Source organism: Raphanus sativus, chromosome 6 (genome assembly GCF_000801105.2).
Source record: "Raphanus sativus cultivar WK10039 chromosome 6, ASM80110v3, whole genome shotgun sequence".
Classification (NCBI taxonomy): domain Eukaryota; kingdom Viridiplantae; phylum Streptophyta; class Magnoliopsida; order Brassicales; family Brassicaceae; genus Raphanus; species Raphanus sativus.
Genome location: NC_079516.1, coordinates 50,704,867 through 50,720,679, shown reverse-complemented (window position 1 = coordinate 50,720,679; position 15,813 = coordinate 50,704,867). Strand labels below are relative to the sequence as shown.

The following is a 15,813-nucleotide window of genomic DNA, read 5'->3' as shown; positions in this document are numbered from 1 at the left end:
CTCTTAGAATCTCAAACCCCAAAAAAAACCCATTTTTTAGAAAACTTGAAGAGACGAAAGAATAAGTGCCAAAAAAGTAAACTTTAAGCTTGTTTCCACGGAAACTGTAGTAGGAAACACAATACAAACCGAAAGCTACTAACTTTCACACCTACATTCAAAAACCCACAAAGTAAACCCCATTTGAAGACAATGTTTGTAGCGTGCAGACAAAGCTTTTGTTTTTTCTGGTTTCAGCATAAGCGGAAAAATATACTCCTTTTCATTTTTCTAACTATATATGTTACTATTTTACTAGAGAGATGCTAATCTTATTTAGTTATACCCAAAAAAGGTTTTTTCATCTACCAAAGATGGTTAAAGCATACCACCCACTAGTCTTCTTCTCAAAAAATATTTTAACTTGATTCATATTTTTTTAGTTGTAATATATACTAGATCTTGATCCGCGCTTTACAAGCGCATAATATTTTACGATGAAAAATTTCACTAATAATTTAATAAATATTTTGTCAATTTAAAAGAGTGTGTATTTAAAACATTTTTACATTTAAATCAGTGTATTTAAATTTGACCCAAACCTATGATTATAGTATTATACCGGTTAGTCTAGAGATCCGACAATTTAATTTATATTTTTAAAAATAGCTATACTAAAAAAAAATAACTAAAATCCGAGACTAACCGATTGAACTGATGAATAACCGATATGTAATCTAATTTGATTTAAATTGTTATAGTTTCATAATTTGTAATCTTTAATCCAAATTTTAAAGTCCATTGTTTTGCAATTTATGAAATTATGATGTTTCTACAATTTTATAGAGAAAACGATAGATATAAAATAACTATCATTTTATATCTATCATCTGATTAAACCATCTGATTCATCTTTATCTATAGAGAGTAGGGAGATTGAAAAAAACTAATTAAGAGTCAAATACCTAGCCTCATTTCTCCAATTTTAACTATGAGAAAACCGGTTATCTCAACTTTCTCACGTGTACCGGGTGTATTCCTCAGGCCAAAATCAGACAGATAAGGGGTGGTCAAACCGGTTTATGAAGACATCGGTTTAAATATTCCATAAAAAGAAGGAAAAATGATTGCTGGCTACGTGAAGTATTAGCCATCACATGGCTAACCATGCAGAGTATACTAATGTATACCTAGCTACACGAAGTATATGTTATGCATGACTACATCCCTCGACTTAATGATGTGATGTAATTAACATCACGAGTTTAATTTCATTAATTCAAAAAATTATATAAATGTCAAAAACCGTTTAAATCTAATGTTTTATCAATTAAAATATGGTGTTTTTACGGTAATTTAACAAAATTTAGATTTTGATCCGCGTTTTAAAAGAGTTAAAATATTTTTAACAAAATCTAATTTATAAAATCAATATGTTTTATAAAATTTTGTTAAGTAGTGTTTTGACATTTTTTATTTTAGTGTATTTGAAAACTATACAATTATATCATTTTATATATATTAAATATGAAAGTTATATAAGATATTATTTAATTTTGTTTTTAATTAGTTTAGTCTGTTTTGTTGTTAAATTTCAATAAAATATATGTAATTCTTTTGATTAATTGTGTGATATATATATATTTATTTATTTATTTATTTGATCTATTTTTATTATAAAGGTATTTGATGTCGATTTACTAACTCTAATATCTTATTTGTTTAATATAAAATAATTAAATTACTTAAACTAATGAATTATTTTATTTATATTTTCATAAAAAAATTGCATTCATTTAACTTACTAAACCATATTATATTCTTATATTATTTTATTCTTAAAATTAAATAATTAATAATTATACACGAGAGATTATTTTTGGTTTAAATGACATCAAATAAGTTTTAAACAAATAAAATGTTAGAGTCAATGAATTGACGTCAAATAAGTTTTGTAATTAAAATTTATCAAATAAGTATATATCATACAATTCATCAAGAAAACTACAGAAAATTATTAAAATTTCATAAAAAGTATTAAGATAACTAAAAAACAAAATTACACAATATCTTATATTACTTTCATATCTTATATAAATAAACTAATATAAATATCCAGTTTTCAAATACACTAAAATAAAAATGTTAAAACACTACATATCAAAAATGTTAAAACATATTTATTTTGTATATTGGATATTTATAAAAAAATTCTTATGCTTTTAATACATTGGGTTAAAATCTAATTTTAGTTAAATTATTGTCGTATTGGTCATATTTTAATTAATGAAACGAGATATTAAAACGGTCTCTGCATCTACATTAATTTTTCGATGAGTAAAATTAAACTTGTGATGTTAGCTACATAACATCATTAAGTTGAGGGATGTTGTCATGCATAACATATACTTCGTGTAGCTAGGTATACATTAGTATATTTTGCATGGTTAGCCATGTGATGGCCAATACTTCACGTAGCCAGCAATCATTTTTACTAAAAAGAAATAGCCAGATTCTAGATCTCGTTTGACAACTGTATCAATATCAACGTTTTCGGTAGGTCTTTTCAGACCCATGAGCAAAGCAAAGAAAAAAATGTAGACTGGTGTTGCCTGAACCTAGACATTTGTGTCTAAACAAATCATTCAAACCAAGAATCCTATTACTTTGGTTAGAAGTTAAAACCTTAATCAAGTCAAACCAAGCCTAGCATTTTCTTTAAGGCAAAGAACATTTTAGATTGGTTATTTTACTTGGATTAACGTTGGATAGACTGGTTATTTTACTTAGATTAAGTTTGTGCACAGAGTAATGATTATGCAACTGATTTAAATAACAAAATATACATCACCATATCAAGTTTTAAACCAATACTACTTAGTCTCTCACTCTACTTCTTAGCTAGCTTAACTTAAGCGCGATACTTACAGGAGCTGCTCCCGACTCCTCCTTACTTGTTCTAATACTACTTACTCTCTTTCACTCTACTTCTTAGCTTACTTAACTTTGACGCTGCTTACAGGAGCTCATGAGCTCAGCTTAGTCTTCCCACCTGGTCCTCTTCTTCTTCTTCTCTCCACGTATCTCCTTGATCAGCTCTTCAAGCTCTTCACAGAGCGGTTCTGGAGTCAGCTGAATCATCTCATCATCATCACCATCATCATCTGGATCCTCATCCGAATCACTTATCCATCCACCCCGTCCGGAAAGATTGGCACCTGAAGAATGATATTTTACATCAGTAAAAAGAAATGTTTAATGGCAGCAGATGAGTTTGATTTTTTACCTGCAGAAGGATGTTGTGCAAAACCTGCTGGTGGAAACGCTGCTGGTGGTGATGTGTAATTGATCACTGATGCTTCTCCTGCTGCTGGGGATGAGTCCAAGATGTCTGTCTCGCTAGTGGTTGATAAAGCTTCAGTCTGACAAGCCTTTGTACCTGTCTCGGCAACACACCCCACCAGAGACGTTGAGTTGCTACCGACATGGTCTCTTCCATCCTCAACACGCAGCTCTTCTTGCTCCTGTAGTACAAAAGAAAGATCATGCATGCGAGTTAGGTAGTTTCAAGAACTAGTTTCTAAAACAGATCAATGCCAAACAAAGCTAATCTCAACAAAACGAAAGCTACAAAATTCATGACCGAAGGGTTTAAGTAACAAGGCAGAGAGATAGAGAAAAGAGTAAGAAGAGGAAGAACAAACCCACCTTTTCTTCTTCTTCTTCTTCTTGCTGAGGAGTGTGTTCTTGCTCTGCCTCAGGCATCTCAGTGTTTTGTTCTTGTACAGCTTCAACCATCATCTCATGGTTTTGTTCTGGTTCTGCCTCCTCAGCCACCACCACCATCTCATCGTTTTGGTCTTTCTCTGCCTCAGCCATCATCTCATCGTTTTGTTCCTCCTCCTCAGCCCTCTCTTCTACCCTATCTTCAGGCAAATTTGGGCCTTGTTCTGCTGACTTCTCAAGGCATTTGTTTAACAGCACCAAGTAACTACACTCTTCGATCAGAAACCACCCCTCCGCACCATACACCTGAAGTTCCAAATCAGGTGAAGCGTCAAATTTCAAGTTTCAACTTTCAAGGAAGTAAAAAAAAGAAGAAGTGAGGAAAGGAACATTACCTCAAGCAATTCCTTGATAGACACATTGATAAGACGCTCCGCAAACCCAAAAGCTCTCATGGCATCTCGTGCTGCATCCTCTCGCATCATTCCAGCCTTCTGCAGAACAAAACTATCATCATCCCACTGATCTGTTCAACTAAAACCTCTCTATGTAACAGTAAAAAAGTCTTTAAAAAGCTTTTTACCTTTTTCCTTCCTCTAGGCGCCATTCACAATGTTCTCTGAAGAAACCCAAATGACAACAACAACAACAACAAAAAATTGTTACTTTATACAATCAAACAAACACAAGAACAAAACAACAATCTGGAACGAAAACCCTAACTAGGAACCAAAAAGATCGAAACTTTTACTCGTTTCCATAAGAGAACAATTCCAAAAAGGCACTAACTTTGAGAATTGAGACTTATTAGAGAAAAGGCTGAGCTTGTTTTCGGATAGATCTAGTAGTGTGAGAGAGAGGGAGCTTACACGGTGACTGTGACGGAGGAAAAGCCAAGAGACCTAGAGACAGAGACAGAGACAGAGACAGAGACGTCGTCACTCGCTTCCTTCGGTCTCTTAAGGTCGTGAAAGAAACAAAATGTCGATAAATAAATAATCATCCATTTTTAACTGAATTATTATTTAATTATTTCTATATTAACTGAATTATTATTTAATTACTATTGTGTTAACTACCGCCATCGGTCATGTGATATTTGCGAATAATAAATTGATACATTTTCTTTGTTTGATTAGTTAGGCAAGTAGTTGTTATATGACACAAATCCTTCTTGCATTCATGCACTTGGTTAAAAAAAATGTCAATTCGTATAAAACCAAAAAAAAAAGATATATATATATATATTTTTTTTCCTTAATCTTGAGTCTTGACATTCATAATGAGATTAAATAGAAATATGTGTAAGTTACAAAAAAAAATGAGAATAGAAACATTTAATAAAAACGAGTGGCCTCGTTTAAAGAGCTAAATACATTCCTAGAGAGAAGTAGATACATTTAGTGGTATAGTGGGCTAAAAGCTATTTTTTGGGCCACATCTTAAGCCCAATTTATTTAGCTACTAAATATTCTTTCCCTCAGCCTGAGAATGTGAAGGTTGGACCTTGAGTTTCTTAATCTATGATTGATTAGTCCTGGAAACGTTTATTTATTGTGTAGATTATATCGGTTCAGGATCCAAGGAAGTTTTTGGCAGCGGCTGCACCGGTTTCGGGAGAATATGGTGGAGCTTCTGCGGTGGTGGCTGTGGGAGAACTGAGAAGTCTGATTGGTTAGAATGTGTCTTAGCTTTTCACCAGTTACCTTATGATTTTTTCTTAAAGTTTATTTCCGTCCAGATATTTAATTCTTGGACCCAATTATGTTGGTTAACAATTTCAGTTTTACACGTATTTGCATGATGAAGTTTCTATGATCATCAATTCGGCATAATACTTTATTTATAATGTAGTTTTGGCTGCTTATGTTTGGACAAATGCTCGAGCTTTGAAGCTTCAAATGTCCGGAGATCGGATAATGATTTCTATTAGAAATTTCATAAAATCTAGTGGTTTAGAATTCTTTAAGTACAAGTAAGTGTTAAGGTCCTTTACTTACGGTCGCAGTTTTATCATTTTCAAGTTATGGTCCAAATTTTGGTTTTGGAATTACCAAACCTTAGTAACGTTGCTTTCTTTGTGCTAATTATATGATTTTGGTGTATTACTTAACATGGCCTAAAATACATATCAACAAAAGTAACAGCATCAGATTACTAAGTTTTATCTAATCAAAAATTACTAGTTTTATGTTTCTTTTACAGAATAATTAAAGGGGACAATCATATGCATATTTTCTTTTGTCTGGTTGAAGCACAAGCATGCTTTATGAAAATGGATGAGACTCATTCTAGGCATTTCCCATGAGAGGAAGAAACATGCGTGGGAACTGCGGAGATTAAAGAGGAACATGTCGTGCCACTTTTATTTATCAAAATTAATTAAAAAAACGAATGTGGTACTAAACTTTCTATTACATTATCTATTGTATATTTATCAGAAGAGGAAAAATGAAGTGAAGAAAGCTTTTGGTGGATAAGGACTTCTTCCTCTGCAATGCCATTTTGTGATGACATCAGTATTATTCTAATTTCCAAGTTGTATCCATTTGCTTTGTAAGTAAAAGTCAAAAAAAGAGTCCGACATACACGAAGAAAGGAGAATATGTTTCCATGTTTCACAACGGATATACATCAAATTGATACGACTTTTTTATATATATATATATATATATATATATATATATATATAACCATTGCACTTTCAATCGGCATAGTTCATTAAGAAATTGTCACAGTTTCGTCCTATGATACATCCATCATCCATGGACTGCTGGAATATATTGGTTTGCCGAAGCAAATGCAATTAACGCGAAAAAGAAAGTCTATAAAATTATAATACTTTTAACGTTTTCCAGCGACATGCACCTTACCAATAATTTAACAATCATAAATTGTTATTTTGTGATTATTCAGTTATTTTCTATATGGGCACTTCAAAATAAGTAGAGGATAAAACAGATGTAGGAAAAATAGATAACTTTCAATTAATAATGTCCCACCAAGGAATATGTATGTTTATTTGATTTGGTGTTAGATACTTAGATCTCATCCACATTCAAATATAATACTATTTGTCTTCACCTCTCCGGCATTTATTGAGCATTTTAGTTTCAGGCAGCGTGATGTGTTCCCATACCAAACTTTATCCGAACAATGCCATCTAGTCCAAGTTTAAACAATATCTAAAAAACATCAGTGGTACAAAAAACCATTAAGGTATCAATGAAATTAAATACTATAAATGGTTGTTCAGATACTATTGTCTGTTAAATTAATCTTATATTAGTTAATGTTTTCGATTGATTTTTTTTTTGCTTAAAACATCTGATTAACCATATTGTGACTACTAGAACTTGGACAATTAATGTTTAGATGATGCTTGACTAAAATTTAGACGGTAGATCATGGTTTGGGGGTGGGCACCTACTACAAGACTACAACTCTTTTTCAGATGTACTCAAATTTAAGTAGTTAATTGTTAATCATTAAAAACTTGAATTAAAAGAAAATTAAAAAGCAAGAAAAATAGAAATGCTCCAAAAGTTAGAAGAATGGATAATGGTCGGATAATGCGGCCGGAGACATGCTTCATTCCCAGGAAACCTGTTTCTTTTGTTAGCTAAACTTTTGTTGACTCTCTTCCAACTCGTTCTTTATTCTATGATTTAAATTTCATAAACAATAGTCATGTGTTTATCCACAAACAATATCACCTATAACCAAACAAAATCCATTATCTTCCACGACGGTGTAATTTAATATTTATTACTATGTATCATGCACATACTAGTATACAACAACTCTATTTTATCAAAAGAAACCCAATAAAACAACAGAAAATGCATTTTGAAATGAACATATTTGCTAATCGCAGTGATTATATTTGCTAATCGCAGTGATTATGGCATTTCCAACCCAACTCCATTTTTAACTCCAAAATGGAGTAAAAGTGATTATGGAGTAACATATGCTCCAACCCAACTCCATATCTCACTCTATTTTGAAGTTTACTTCATAAATGGAGTAATTTATTTTTTGTTTGTTCATGATTCTATTATGGAGTGAAAAATGGGGTAGGATTGGAGCAATTTTACTCCATATTTACTTTTACTCCATTTTGGAGAAAAAAATGGAGTTTTACATTAGAGATGCTCTTTCTATATGGATTATGGAGTGATGTAAAAAAAGTGAAATAAAAAAGGGGTTGATGAGGGCCCATCCAAAAAAAAAAAAATAAGCCAATCACCATTTCCAGCTGTCTTGCCACGTAGGTATTTGTTCTAGAACCGTTAACTTGTTATGTTCGGACTACGTGGCAGTTCAAACCGATAAGAGTGGGACCCAAGTTCGTGATGCACATGACGAGTAGGAGAGCACCTGATTGGTCGTCAAAACGGATGGAAGGCAGGCCCCGATTTAGACTATATCATATATACATCTTTATGGAATAAAGGATTTTAAAATATAGTTTTTGATTTTAAAATATAGTTTTTTCCTAATTGCGGGGAAAACAAAATACAATAATAACGACCGTGTAAAATAATCAAACATTTTTTGGGTGAAAAACGATCAACATTTCCAAGTCAACAATGATAGAAAAGAGAAAAAATGGTTTGATAATCCAAGTACATGGTGTATTAGTGTACGTTGATTTTTCAACCATATATGCAAATAACGTGGAATGTCAAGTGTTTGCTTATATGTTTTAGCCAATTTCATATATTAACCATGCATCGGTGATCTTTTTATTGCTAAAACGTCATTAAGTAATAAAAGATGCCAAACAATTAATCTACGGGAATATACGAGGGTCACTGTTTTTTCTTTTCGTATAACTAACGTTTGGACAGAAAACATTTGTATAAGGAAGAAGACTATGTATAAAGGCGAAAGAGATTTTAAAAGGAGTAGGAAAGACTTATCGTAAACTTGAAAGGAATTCTAACAAGTAACCCATCTTCTTTTTATACTTAGTTATATAAACCCATCATATCTTATATCTGTTCAAAAAGATGCATACTTTTCGAATAACTCAATATTAATTTGCTTTTTCTTGTCCACAAAAGAAACTAGTATTATGTATTGAAATATACGTTTAAAGGAAATGACTATTCAAAATACGAGTTAGCGTGAGTTAAAGAATATTAATTTTATTTCTATTATTTTCATTATGTGTGTTGCGCGTGAAATAAAAGTTTCAAGGAAATTACTATATACATTTTTGGTTAAAGCAGTGTTACGCAGAGAAAAATTAAGACGTGCTATAAAATGACCAAAAAATATAAAATGTTATGTTATTATAATTTATGAATGGTTGCTTGTTTCATATGATCATCTTATATTTGATGGTTTATATAAAAAGAAGAGATCATTGATATCTAAATGGAATAAGTTGCGAGTCTTTATCTATCAGACTATCACTACCCGAATATATGGATGAGATAATATTCTTTATACGTGTACTATGAACTAAATTTGTTTCCCCTCTAAGGATGACTTATTTAGTTATTTGAATTCAAAGCTAAGGAAGGAATAAGGAAGCAGCCAAGTAAAGATAAAATAAGAAGACAATCTACAAACTCCTTCGCATACTTTTCATATGTTATTTTAGTTTTAAATGTAATAGTAGTGTCTAGTATGACTAATAACAAGTGAACAATGGAACTTATGATCGACGTACACGCTAAAAATAACTGAAACATACATCCACTATTAATCAAATTCAACTATCGTCTGATCTACCGTTAAAATAACATAAACATCCACTAAGGTTATGGTCACAAAGTCGAGTGCAAGTGCATGCACTTAAACATATTCGGGTAAATCCCAAACATTAGTAGTCTTATTCAATAGAAACCCTTATTATCAGGGATAGTACATAAATAAAACCAAAGTCAAAGGAAACGACTGCTTCCTAGTAATAACTAATAACTATTTGAAAGGCGATTTTTCTTTTCGACTAATATTTGAAAGGAGATCGAGACCAAACTCAGACCTTCTTCACGTTATTTTTATTCATATTACAGCACCGTCTAAATGCTTATCCACACTAACTAGTCACCTTTTATACGAATCTTATGTTATATCGCTTGCAGACTAGTGACTATAATATTTCTTTGCGTTTAGATTGTTAGTTTAGGATTTTTTTGTCAAGCAAAGGCATCACACAAAAGCTGGTGGACGAATTAGTATCTAATTTATTGACAAAACCATGATCTTTAACATTTTGAACTCTGAATTACAAGTATATAACCTGATCTTTTGGGCTTAATAAAAAGTCTTTAAACTTGTGTAAAAATGTTTTGATAACTAGAAAAAGCCGAATAAAGAGTTCTCTCAAAGTTTTGATTTGATTTTGAAGTTTCGAAACAATGATATACCAAAATTATTTTTTTATTCTTTTATTTCAAAACACCATATGCATAATTGGTTGAAAGTGTAATTATACGATAATGGATAATAAGACGACTTTAGAAAAGTGTTAGCACTCTAGATTCGAAACGTGTAACTCAGATAAACTACATAAAAACAACTTTTTATATGAATTGTTTTCTGGTTTTCGGGATTAGTTGGATTTTCGGACGCAGCTAACCTGAATTACCAAAAAGAAAAAAAATATATTTAGCCTGTAAACTCTACAATTGCGGTTTAAGAAGAACAAAGTTATTAATCAAAAATACAGAACCAAGAGTTTTAGTGGGATCTGCTCATAACTAAGTGACAGCCCATAACGCATTATTGACTTTCGAAATTATGTAACTGCATAACTTTATACATATGTCAATCCATCCTTTTATATTCATATCGCATATATCATCTAATCAAACTTTTATTTAATCATGACAATTCATATATAAGTTGCAAAAAAAATGCGTGTAACATGTTACGATTTTTTTTATAATTTGACTTTTTAAAATCAAATAACGAAATGGTTGTTCTAATATAAAAAAATAGAACTAAGAGTTTCAGTTGGTATATGCTCATAAGTGATCACCCATAAGGCATTATTGACTTTCAAAACTGCATAAATTTTATAACCATGTCAATAGCTTGTATCATATCGCAATTCGAACTTCTATATATATATGTGTGTGTTACATGTTACAACAAATATTTATTATTTGACTTCAAGTGTGTGTTACATGTTACAACAAATATTTATTATTTGACTTTCTTGAAGTCAAATAATGAAAATGGTTATTCTAATACAATATCCCTACTTACATTTAAAAGAAAAAACAGAAATATTGCTGTAGTATGCCTTAACCAAAGAATGATATGATAAAACTTTCTAAAATATACAATGTCAATAGATTAAAAAAAAAGTAACCAAAAAAACATCAAATAGTTTAAGATAAAAAAAAGAGACCGCGTCTCACGTTGACTTTCAAAATCCTAGCTGCCGGTATAATTCCACACGCATTTTCTTCCTTCTCTATCCAGTACTTTCTCTCTATATATATATATACTCCTCGTAACCTTCTCTACTCACCAAAACAAAATTTAGAACTTTTTTTATAAAAACAATAATAATAATCAAAACAGAGAGAAGAACAAAAAAAAATGGTGGATACAGATTGCAAGAGGAAGATGGTGTCACCGGACTTACCTACCAAGCTCCACGTCACCATCCCCTCCCCGTTCAAGCAGCTCCCTGTCTCATCTCCCATCTCCTGCTCCGCTCCATCATCTTGCTCCGCCTACGAGCTCTACCTCCGTCTCCCCGAGCTCAGAAACCTCTGGTCGTCACGTGACTTCCCTCAGTGGTCTCACGAGCCTATCCTCAAACCCTCTCTCCAAGCTTTGGAGATCACTTTCAGATTGGTCTTAGCCGTATGTTCCGACGCACGACCGTACATCAACCACCGCGAGTGGAACCGACGGTTGGATTCGATCCTCACGTATCAGATCAAACTCATAGCAGCCATCTGCGAAGAGGAGGAAGATGATTCGGTTCCTGTCGGAGATGGACGAAGCTCTCTCAGCTTGCTACCACAGCTAGCCACGTGGCGCAAGTCCGAAGCCTTTGGGAAGAAGATCTTGTGTACCATCGATAACGAGATGAGGTTTTGTAAGTACACGCTCGGACTCGGAGAACAGAACATCTCCGGGAAACCTAATCTCTTATACGACGCCGTTTGTAAACCGAACGTGGTTTACAGCCTCAGGGACAACCCGTACGCGGATCATATCGATAACGACGAGAACCAAACGTTATATATCCTTCACCAGATCATAGAGTCGTGGCTCCACGTTTCTGTAAACCTCTTGAGACGCATCAACGCGAGTGTTGACGGAGGGAGGTTCGGAGAAGCGTCGAGAGATGTCTACTTGGTGGAGAGTATATGGAAGCTTCTCATTGAAGTCGAAGATCTCCACCTCCTGATGGATCCCGAAGACTTCCTCAAACTCAAGAAGCAGTTACATATCAAGACGACCGGTAAAAACGACGCGTTTTGCTTCAGGTCTAAGGGATTAGTGGAGATGATGAAGATGTCTAAGGGTCTTAGCGAGAAGGTGCCTGCCGTGCTGGGTGTTGAGGTGGATCCCACGGGAGGACCGAGGTTGCAAGAGGCGGCGATGAGGCTCTACGCGAGAAAGGGAGATCAGTGTGATGATAAGGTTCATCTGCTTCAAGGGATGCAAGCTGTGGAAGCTGCGGCGAAGAGGTTCTTCTTCGCGTATAAGCAGGTGGTTGCGGCGATGATGGGAAGCGCGGAGATGAACACGGAGTGTGACTCTGTGAGTCAGATATTCATGGAGCCGACGTATTTCCCGAGTCTTGACGCGGCCAAGACGTTCTTGGGAGAGTTCTGGAGCCACATTGGATGAACAAAACAATTCTTTTTAAATACAGCTTTTATATTTTATATAAATTGGTGATTAGATGTAACTTTAATGAAATTTTTGAATACAATTCATTTTATACGATCTATGATTTTTTTCTTATTAGGACAAACATTAATAGCAATTCATATTTGAGAAGTACTACGTACAAGACTTATGACTAAAGCTGACAAGATTTTTATGCTCGATTTTTATAAGCAGAGTACAATAGAAAAATCACAAAATCTTTGACATATCAGAATCGGATCCAGTAACTCCACTTTGTTGAAAAACACTATTCAACCCCTATACCACAAGACAATGTGTGTCTAGGCAGGATCTGTCATATTCTTAATCTATAAACTGAGTGGTTGATTAAAGACTAACAACAAATTAACACCTATCCTTTTTAAGTGTTAGTATATGGACTATACGAGAACAAAACACAATTCCACTATCTGTACTACATTTCAGATCATAATGAAACAAAAAGAACAATTCTATAGTCAACTAGATGCGGTTCAAAACCATGATGGGCGGCTAAACAAAAGTCCTATAATATATATCAAAAGATATCGTTAGCCTAGATCTATATTTGACCCTAAATGCTATATAGAATGATTTTGGTCGCAAACCATCTCCATTTTAGTGGAAGAGACATCGTTTCAATAATTCAGTGTATTTAAATTTATGTATGTATTTTACAATAATACACTGAAAATATTTCTTCATTTATTTTAAATTTCTCTATTTAGAAAAAAATAGAAGAAAACATTATAGATGATCTAAGAAAAACATAAAATAAACAGAGACATGTAAGAACGTAGAATCATGAGGAAATGAGGATGTTTACTAAACCATACGTCTGCAAATCTGAACCACAGTGCAGATTCATAGACATAAAAAACAGTAAAAATACAGATATACATGTGTGAAACTGCTTTGATAGAAAAAAAAAATGATTTGTCCACAAGTTTCTAAAAGAACCATCAATCTCGGCACTGAAAGGTGAAAGCAGACAATTTAACAATACAGTGAAACGACATTGAAACCAAATAATTCAAGTTTAGTCCATTCTTCTTTTCGGAAGTCCAATAAAACATATGACGGGCCCATTCATCGGCCCATTAGAGGCTCATACATATCTCCTCTGTATTACAACATCCCTTCTTTTCTTCTTCCCTTGTAAGCCCTAAATCTTTCCCACGCCACTGACTCGCGCCTCTTTTGCCGTTAATCAAATCTCAGAAAACCTCAAACCATGGCGGCGACGGCGGCGAACGAGCACACCGTCTTACAATTCGCAGCTCCCTCCTCCGCGACCACCACCCCAATCCTCACGGCGAGGATCCACCCTCTGGTCATCTTCAACGTCTGCGATTGCTTCGTGAGACGCCCCGACTCAGCCGAACGAGTCATCGGAACTCTCCTCGGATCCATCCTACCCGACGGAACCGTCGACATCCGCAACTCCTACGCCGTCCCTCACAACGAATCCTCCGATCAGGTTCCACTCTCCCACCTCTGAATCGTTAGATCCGACTGCTAGCTTGTGAGAATGTGATGATTAAGAACGTTTGATTGGCTTTCCATAGGTTGCTGTGGATATTGATTACCACCACAACATGTTAGCGTCGCACCTTAAGGTGAATCCCAAGGAGATCATCGTTGGCTGGTACTTTTCTCACATGATTTAGGCATTGGATCTTTAGTGATATATAAGCTCTCATTTTTGGAATAGCTGATAGAGATTGATGTGTGTATAGGTATTCAACTGGTCTTGGGGTGAATGGTGGTAGTGCATTGATTCATGACTTCTACGCTAGAGAAGTCACCAACCCTATTCATCTGACTGTGGACACTGGTTTCACAAATGGCGTGGGTGCTATCAAAGCTTTCGTTTCTTCGAACCTTTCGCTTGGGGATCGTCAGCTAGCTGCACAGTTTCAGGAGGTTCCTGTTGATCTCCGTATGGTTGAGGCTGAGAGGGTCGGATGTGAGTATTCTATTCTAACCTTTCTTTTACACTTTCATTTTATGAATGTTTAATACAGTATCTTAACTTTGTATCGTATGGCTTTTATCGTTTTTGATTGTCTGCAGACGATGTTCTCAAGGCAACTGCTGTTGACAAACTCCCAAATGACATGGAAGGAATGGAGCTGACAATGGAGAGGCTGTTGACTTTAATCAACGATGTCTACAAATATGTTGACAGCGTCGTGGTGAGCTTGTTATACACTTTTAAAGCTAGAACAGAGTCTATTATCCACTATACTTGATCTTTTGATACAGAGTTTTATAATGAAATTTTCTCAGGAAGGTCGAACACCTCCAGACACCAACATAGGACGATTCATTGCAGATGCAGTAGCCTCCCTCCCCAAATTACCCCCGCAAGTTTTCGATAACCTCGTGAATGATAGTCTCCAGGTAAAAACAGATCACTAAAACTCTAATAAGCCAAAAAAAAAATGTATGTAATTAATGGATGTGTTTTTGTACTGTTATAGGACCAATTGCTTCTGTTGTACCTGTCAAGCATAACAAGGACACAGTTGAGTCTAGCGGAGAAGCTCAACACAGCTGCTCAAATGCTGTAATAAGCTTTTGAAACCCAAGGTTTTGCTGAAAAGGAGGAATTTTGCTGTTGGTTTCAATGTTTTTTCTTTTGAAAAAAGTTTGTGTAAGATTCAGTCTCTGCGTATGATGTCGTCCCAGACTTTCGGATTCGATTCGAGATATGAAACAAACACGTAGTGTTGATGAGAAGCTCAGGACAAAATAATTATAATACTAAAACATACAATTATGCGAACTTTATACGCCATGTCCATTGATAATTGTTTTCGCCTTATATATGCTTAAAATATGATATAAACAATACGGTCTCTCTCAGCATACGTAAAATACGTTTTATGTACGTATGTATATAACAAATTTAACAATGTGTGTAGGCCGGTGTATAGATGGGTCAACATTAAAAGCATGCATGCACTTCTGATTTAAGTGAGCAACTTGCATATTGTTCACATTAATCTAACTTATCATTCTACTGCACTCACCTTTACTCTAATGGTTACTGGTCACCACCAGCCTCACCCTTTTCTTTTCTTTTCACAAATTAGCATCATCATACCTATTAACCAATATATTGATAATTATTTTTAAAGTAGTAGAGGCCTGCAGAGCCGTGCCTGACTTTTTCTAGGTTAGAAGCATATAATTTATTTTGACCCCTTAATTTGTTTTAATATAAATTTTTTTACCTCAAATAAC

General features: G+C 34.1%; 3 protein-coding genes across 6 annotated transcripts; 2 read left to right on the top strand and 1 right to left on the bottom strand.

Annotated features, from left to right (window-relative positions):
* Positions 1 to 2,791: 2,791 nt before the first annotated feature.
* LOC108806721 (uncharacterized) lies at positions 2,792 to 4,696 on the bottom strand. Of its 4 annotated transcripts, XM_056987973.1 has the most exons (7): positions 4,575 to 4,696; positions 4,289 to 4,324; positions 4,101 to 4,199; positions 3,901 to 4,011; positions 3,688 to 3,849; positions 3,266 to 3,503; positions 2,792 to 3,197 (listed from the first exon to the last, which is right to left on the bottom strand). In XM_056987973.1, the coding sequence occupies exons 2-7, from the start codon at positions 4,310 to 4,312 to the stop codon at positions 3,019 to 3,021; spliced, it is 813 nt and encodes a 270-aa protein (XP_056843953.1). In that variant the 5' UTR covers positions 4,313 to 4,324; positions 4,575 to 4,696; the 3' UTR covers positions 2,792 to 3,018. The 4 variants fall into 4 exon arrangements, with proteins under 4 accessions (XP_056843953.1, XP_018434407.2, XP_056843951.1 ...); XM_018578905.2 differs by having other exon boundaries at positions 3,688 to 4,011; positions 4,101 to 4,196; positions 4,575 to 4,687; XM_056987971.1 differs by having other exon boundaries at positions 3,688 to 4,011; positions 4,577 to 4,651.
* Positions 4,697 to 11,197: 6,501 nt separating this feature from the next.
* Positions 11,198 to 12,641, top strand: LOC108813527 (nematode resistance protein-like HSPRO2). The gene has a single exon (XM_018586110.2). It carries the CDS (start codon positions 11,272 to 11,274, stop codon positions 12,538 to 12,540), a length of 1,269 nt encoding a protein of 422 aa, XP_018441612.2. The 5' UTR covers positions 11,198 to 11,271; the 3' UTR covers positions 12,541 to 12,641.
* A 1,064-nt stretch (positions 12,642 to 13,705) lies between these two features.
* Positions 13,706 to 15,352, top strand: LOC108806637 (eukaryotic translation initiation factor 3 subunit F). Its single transcript, XM_018578800.2, has 6 exons — positions 13,706 to 14,041; positions 14,130 to 14,209; positions 14,301 to 14,530; positions 14,638 to 14,759; positions 14,854 to 14,967; positions 15,048 to 15,352. The coding sequence occupies exons 1-6, from the start codon at positions 13,796 to 13,798 to the stop codon at positions 15,135 to 15,137; spliced, it is 882 nt and encodes a 293-aa protein (XP_018434302.2). The 5' UTR covers positions 13,706 to 13,795; the 3' UTR covers positions 15,138 to 15,352.
* The last annotated feature ends 461 nt before the right edge of the window (positions 15,353 to 15,813 follow it).

Excerpts from the sequence above, each read along its gene's own strand:
- LOC108806721 (XM_056987971.1), bottom strand. The coding sequence starts at position 4,312 with ATGGCGCCTAGAGGAAGGAAAAAG. Across the intron at positions 4,200-4,288 it reads CGCCTAGAGGAAGGAAAAAG|AAGGCTGGAATGATGCGAGA; the intron begins GTAAAAAGCTTT and ends TTTGTTCTGCAG. Across the intron at positions 4,012-4,100 it reads CTATCAAGGAATTGCTTGAG|GTGTATGGTGCGGAGGGGTG; the intron begins GTAATGTTCCTT and ends TTGGAACTTCAG.
- LOC108813527 (XM_018586110.2), top strand. The coding sequence starts at position 11,272 with ATGGTGGATACAGATTGCAAGAGGAAGATGGTGTCACCGGACTTACCT.
- LOC108806637 (XM_018578800.2), top strand. The coding sequence starts at position 13,796 with ATGGCGGCGACGGCGGCGAACGAGCACACCGTCTTACAATTCGCAGCT. Across the intron at positions 14,042-14,129 it reads ACAACGAATCCTCCGATCAG|GTTGCTGTGGATATTGATTA; the intron begins GTTCCACTCTCC and ends GGCTTTCCATAG. Across the intron at positions 14,968-15,047 it reads TCGTGAATGATAGTCTCCAG|GACCAATTGCTTCTGTTGTA; the intron begins GTAAAAACAGAT and ends GTACTGTTATAG.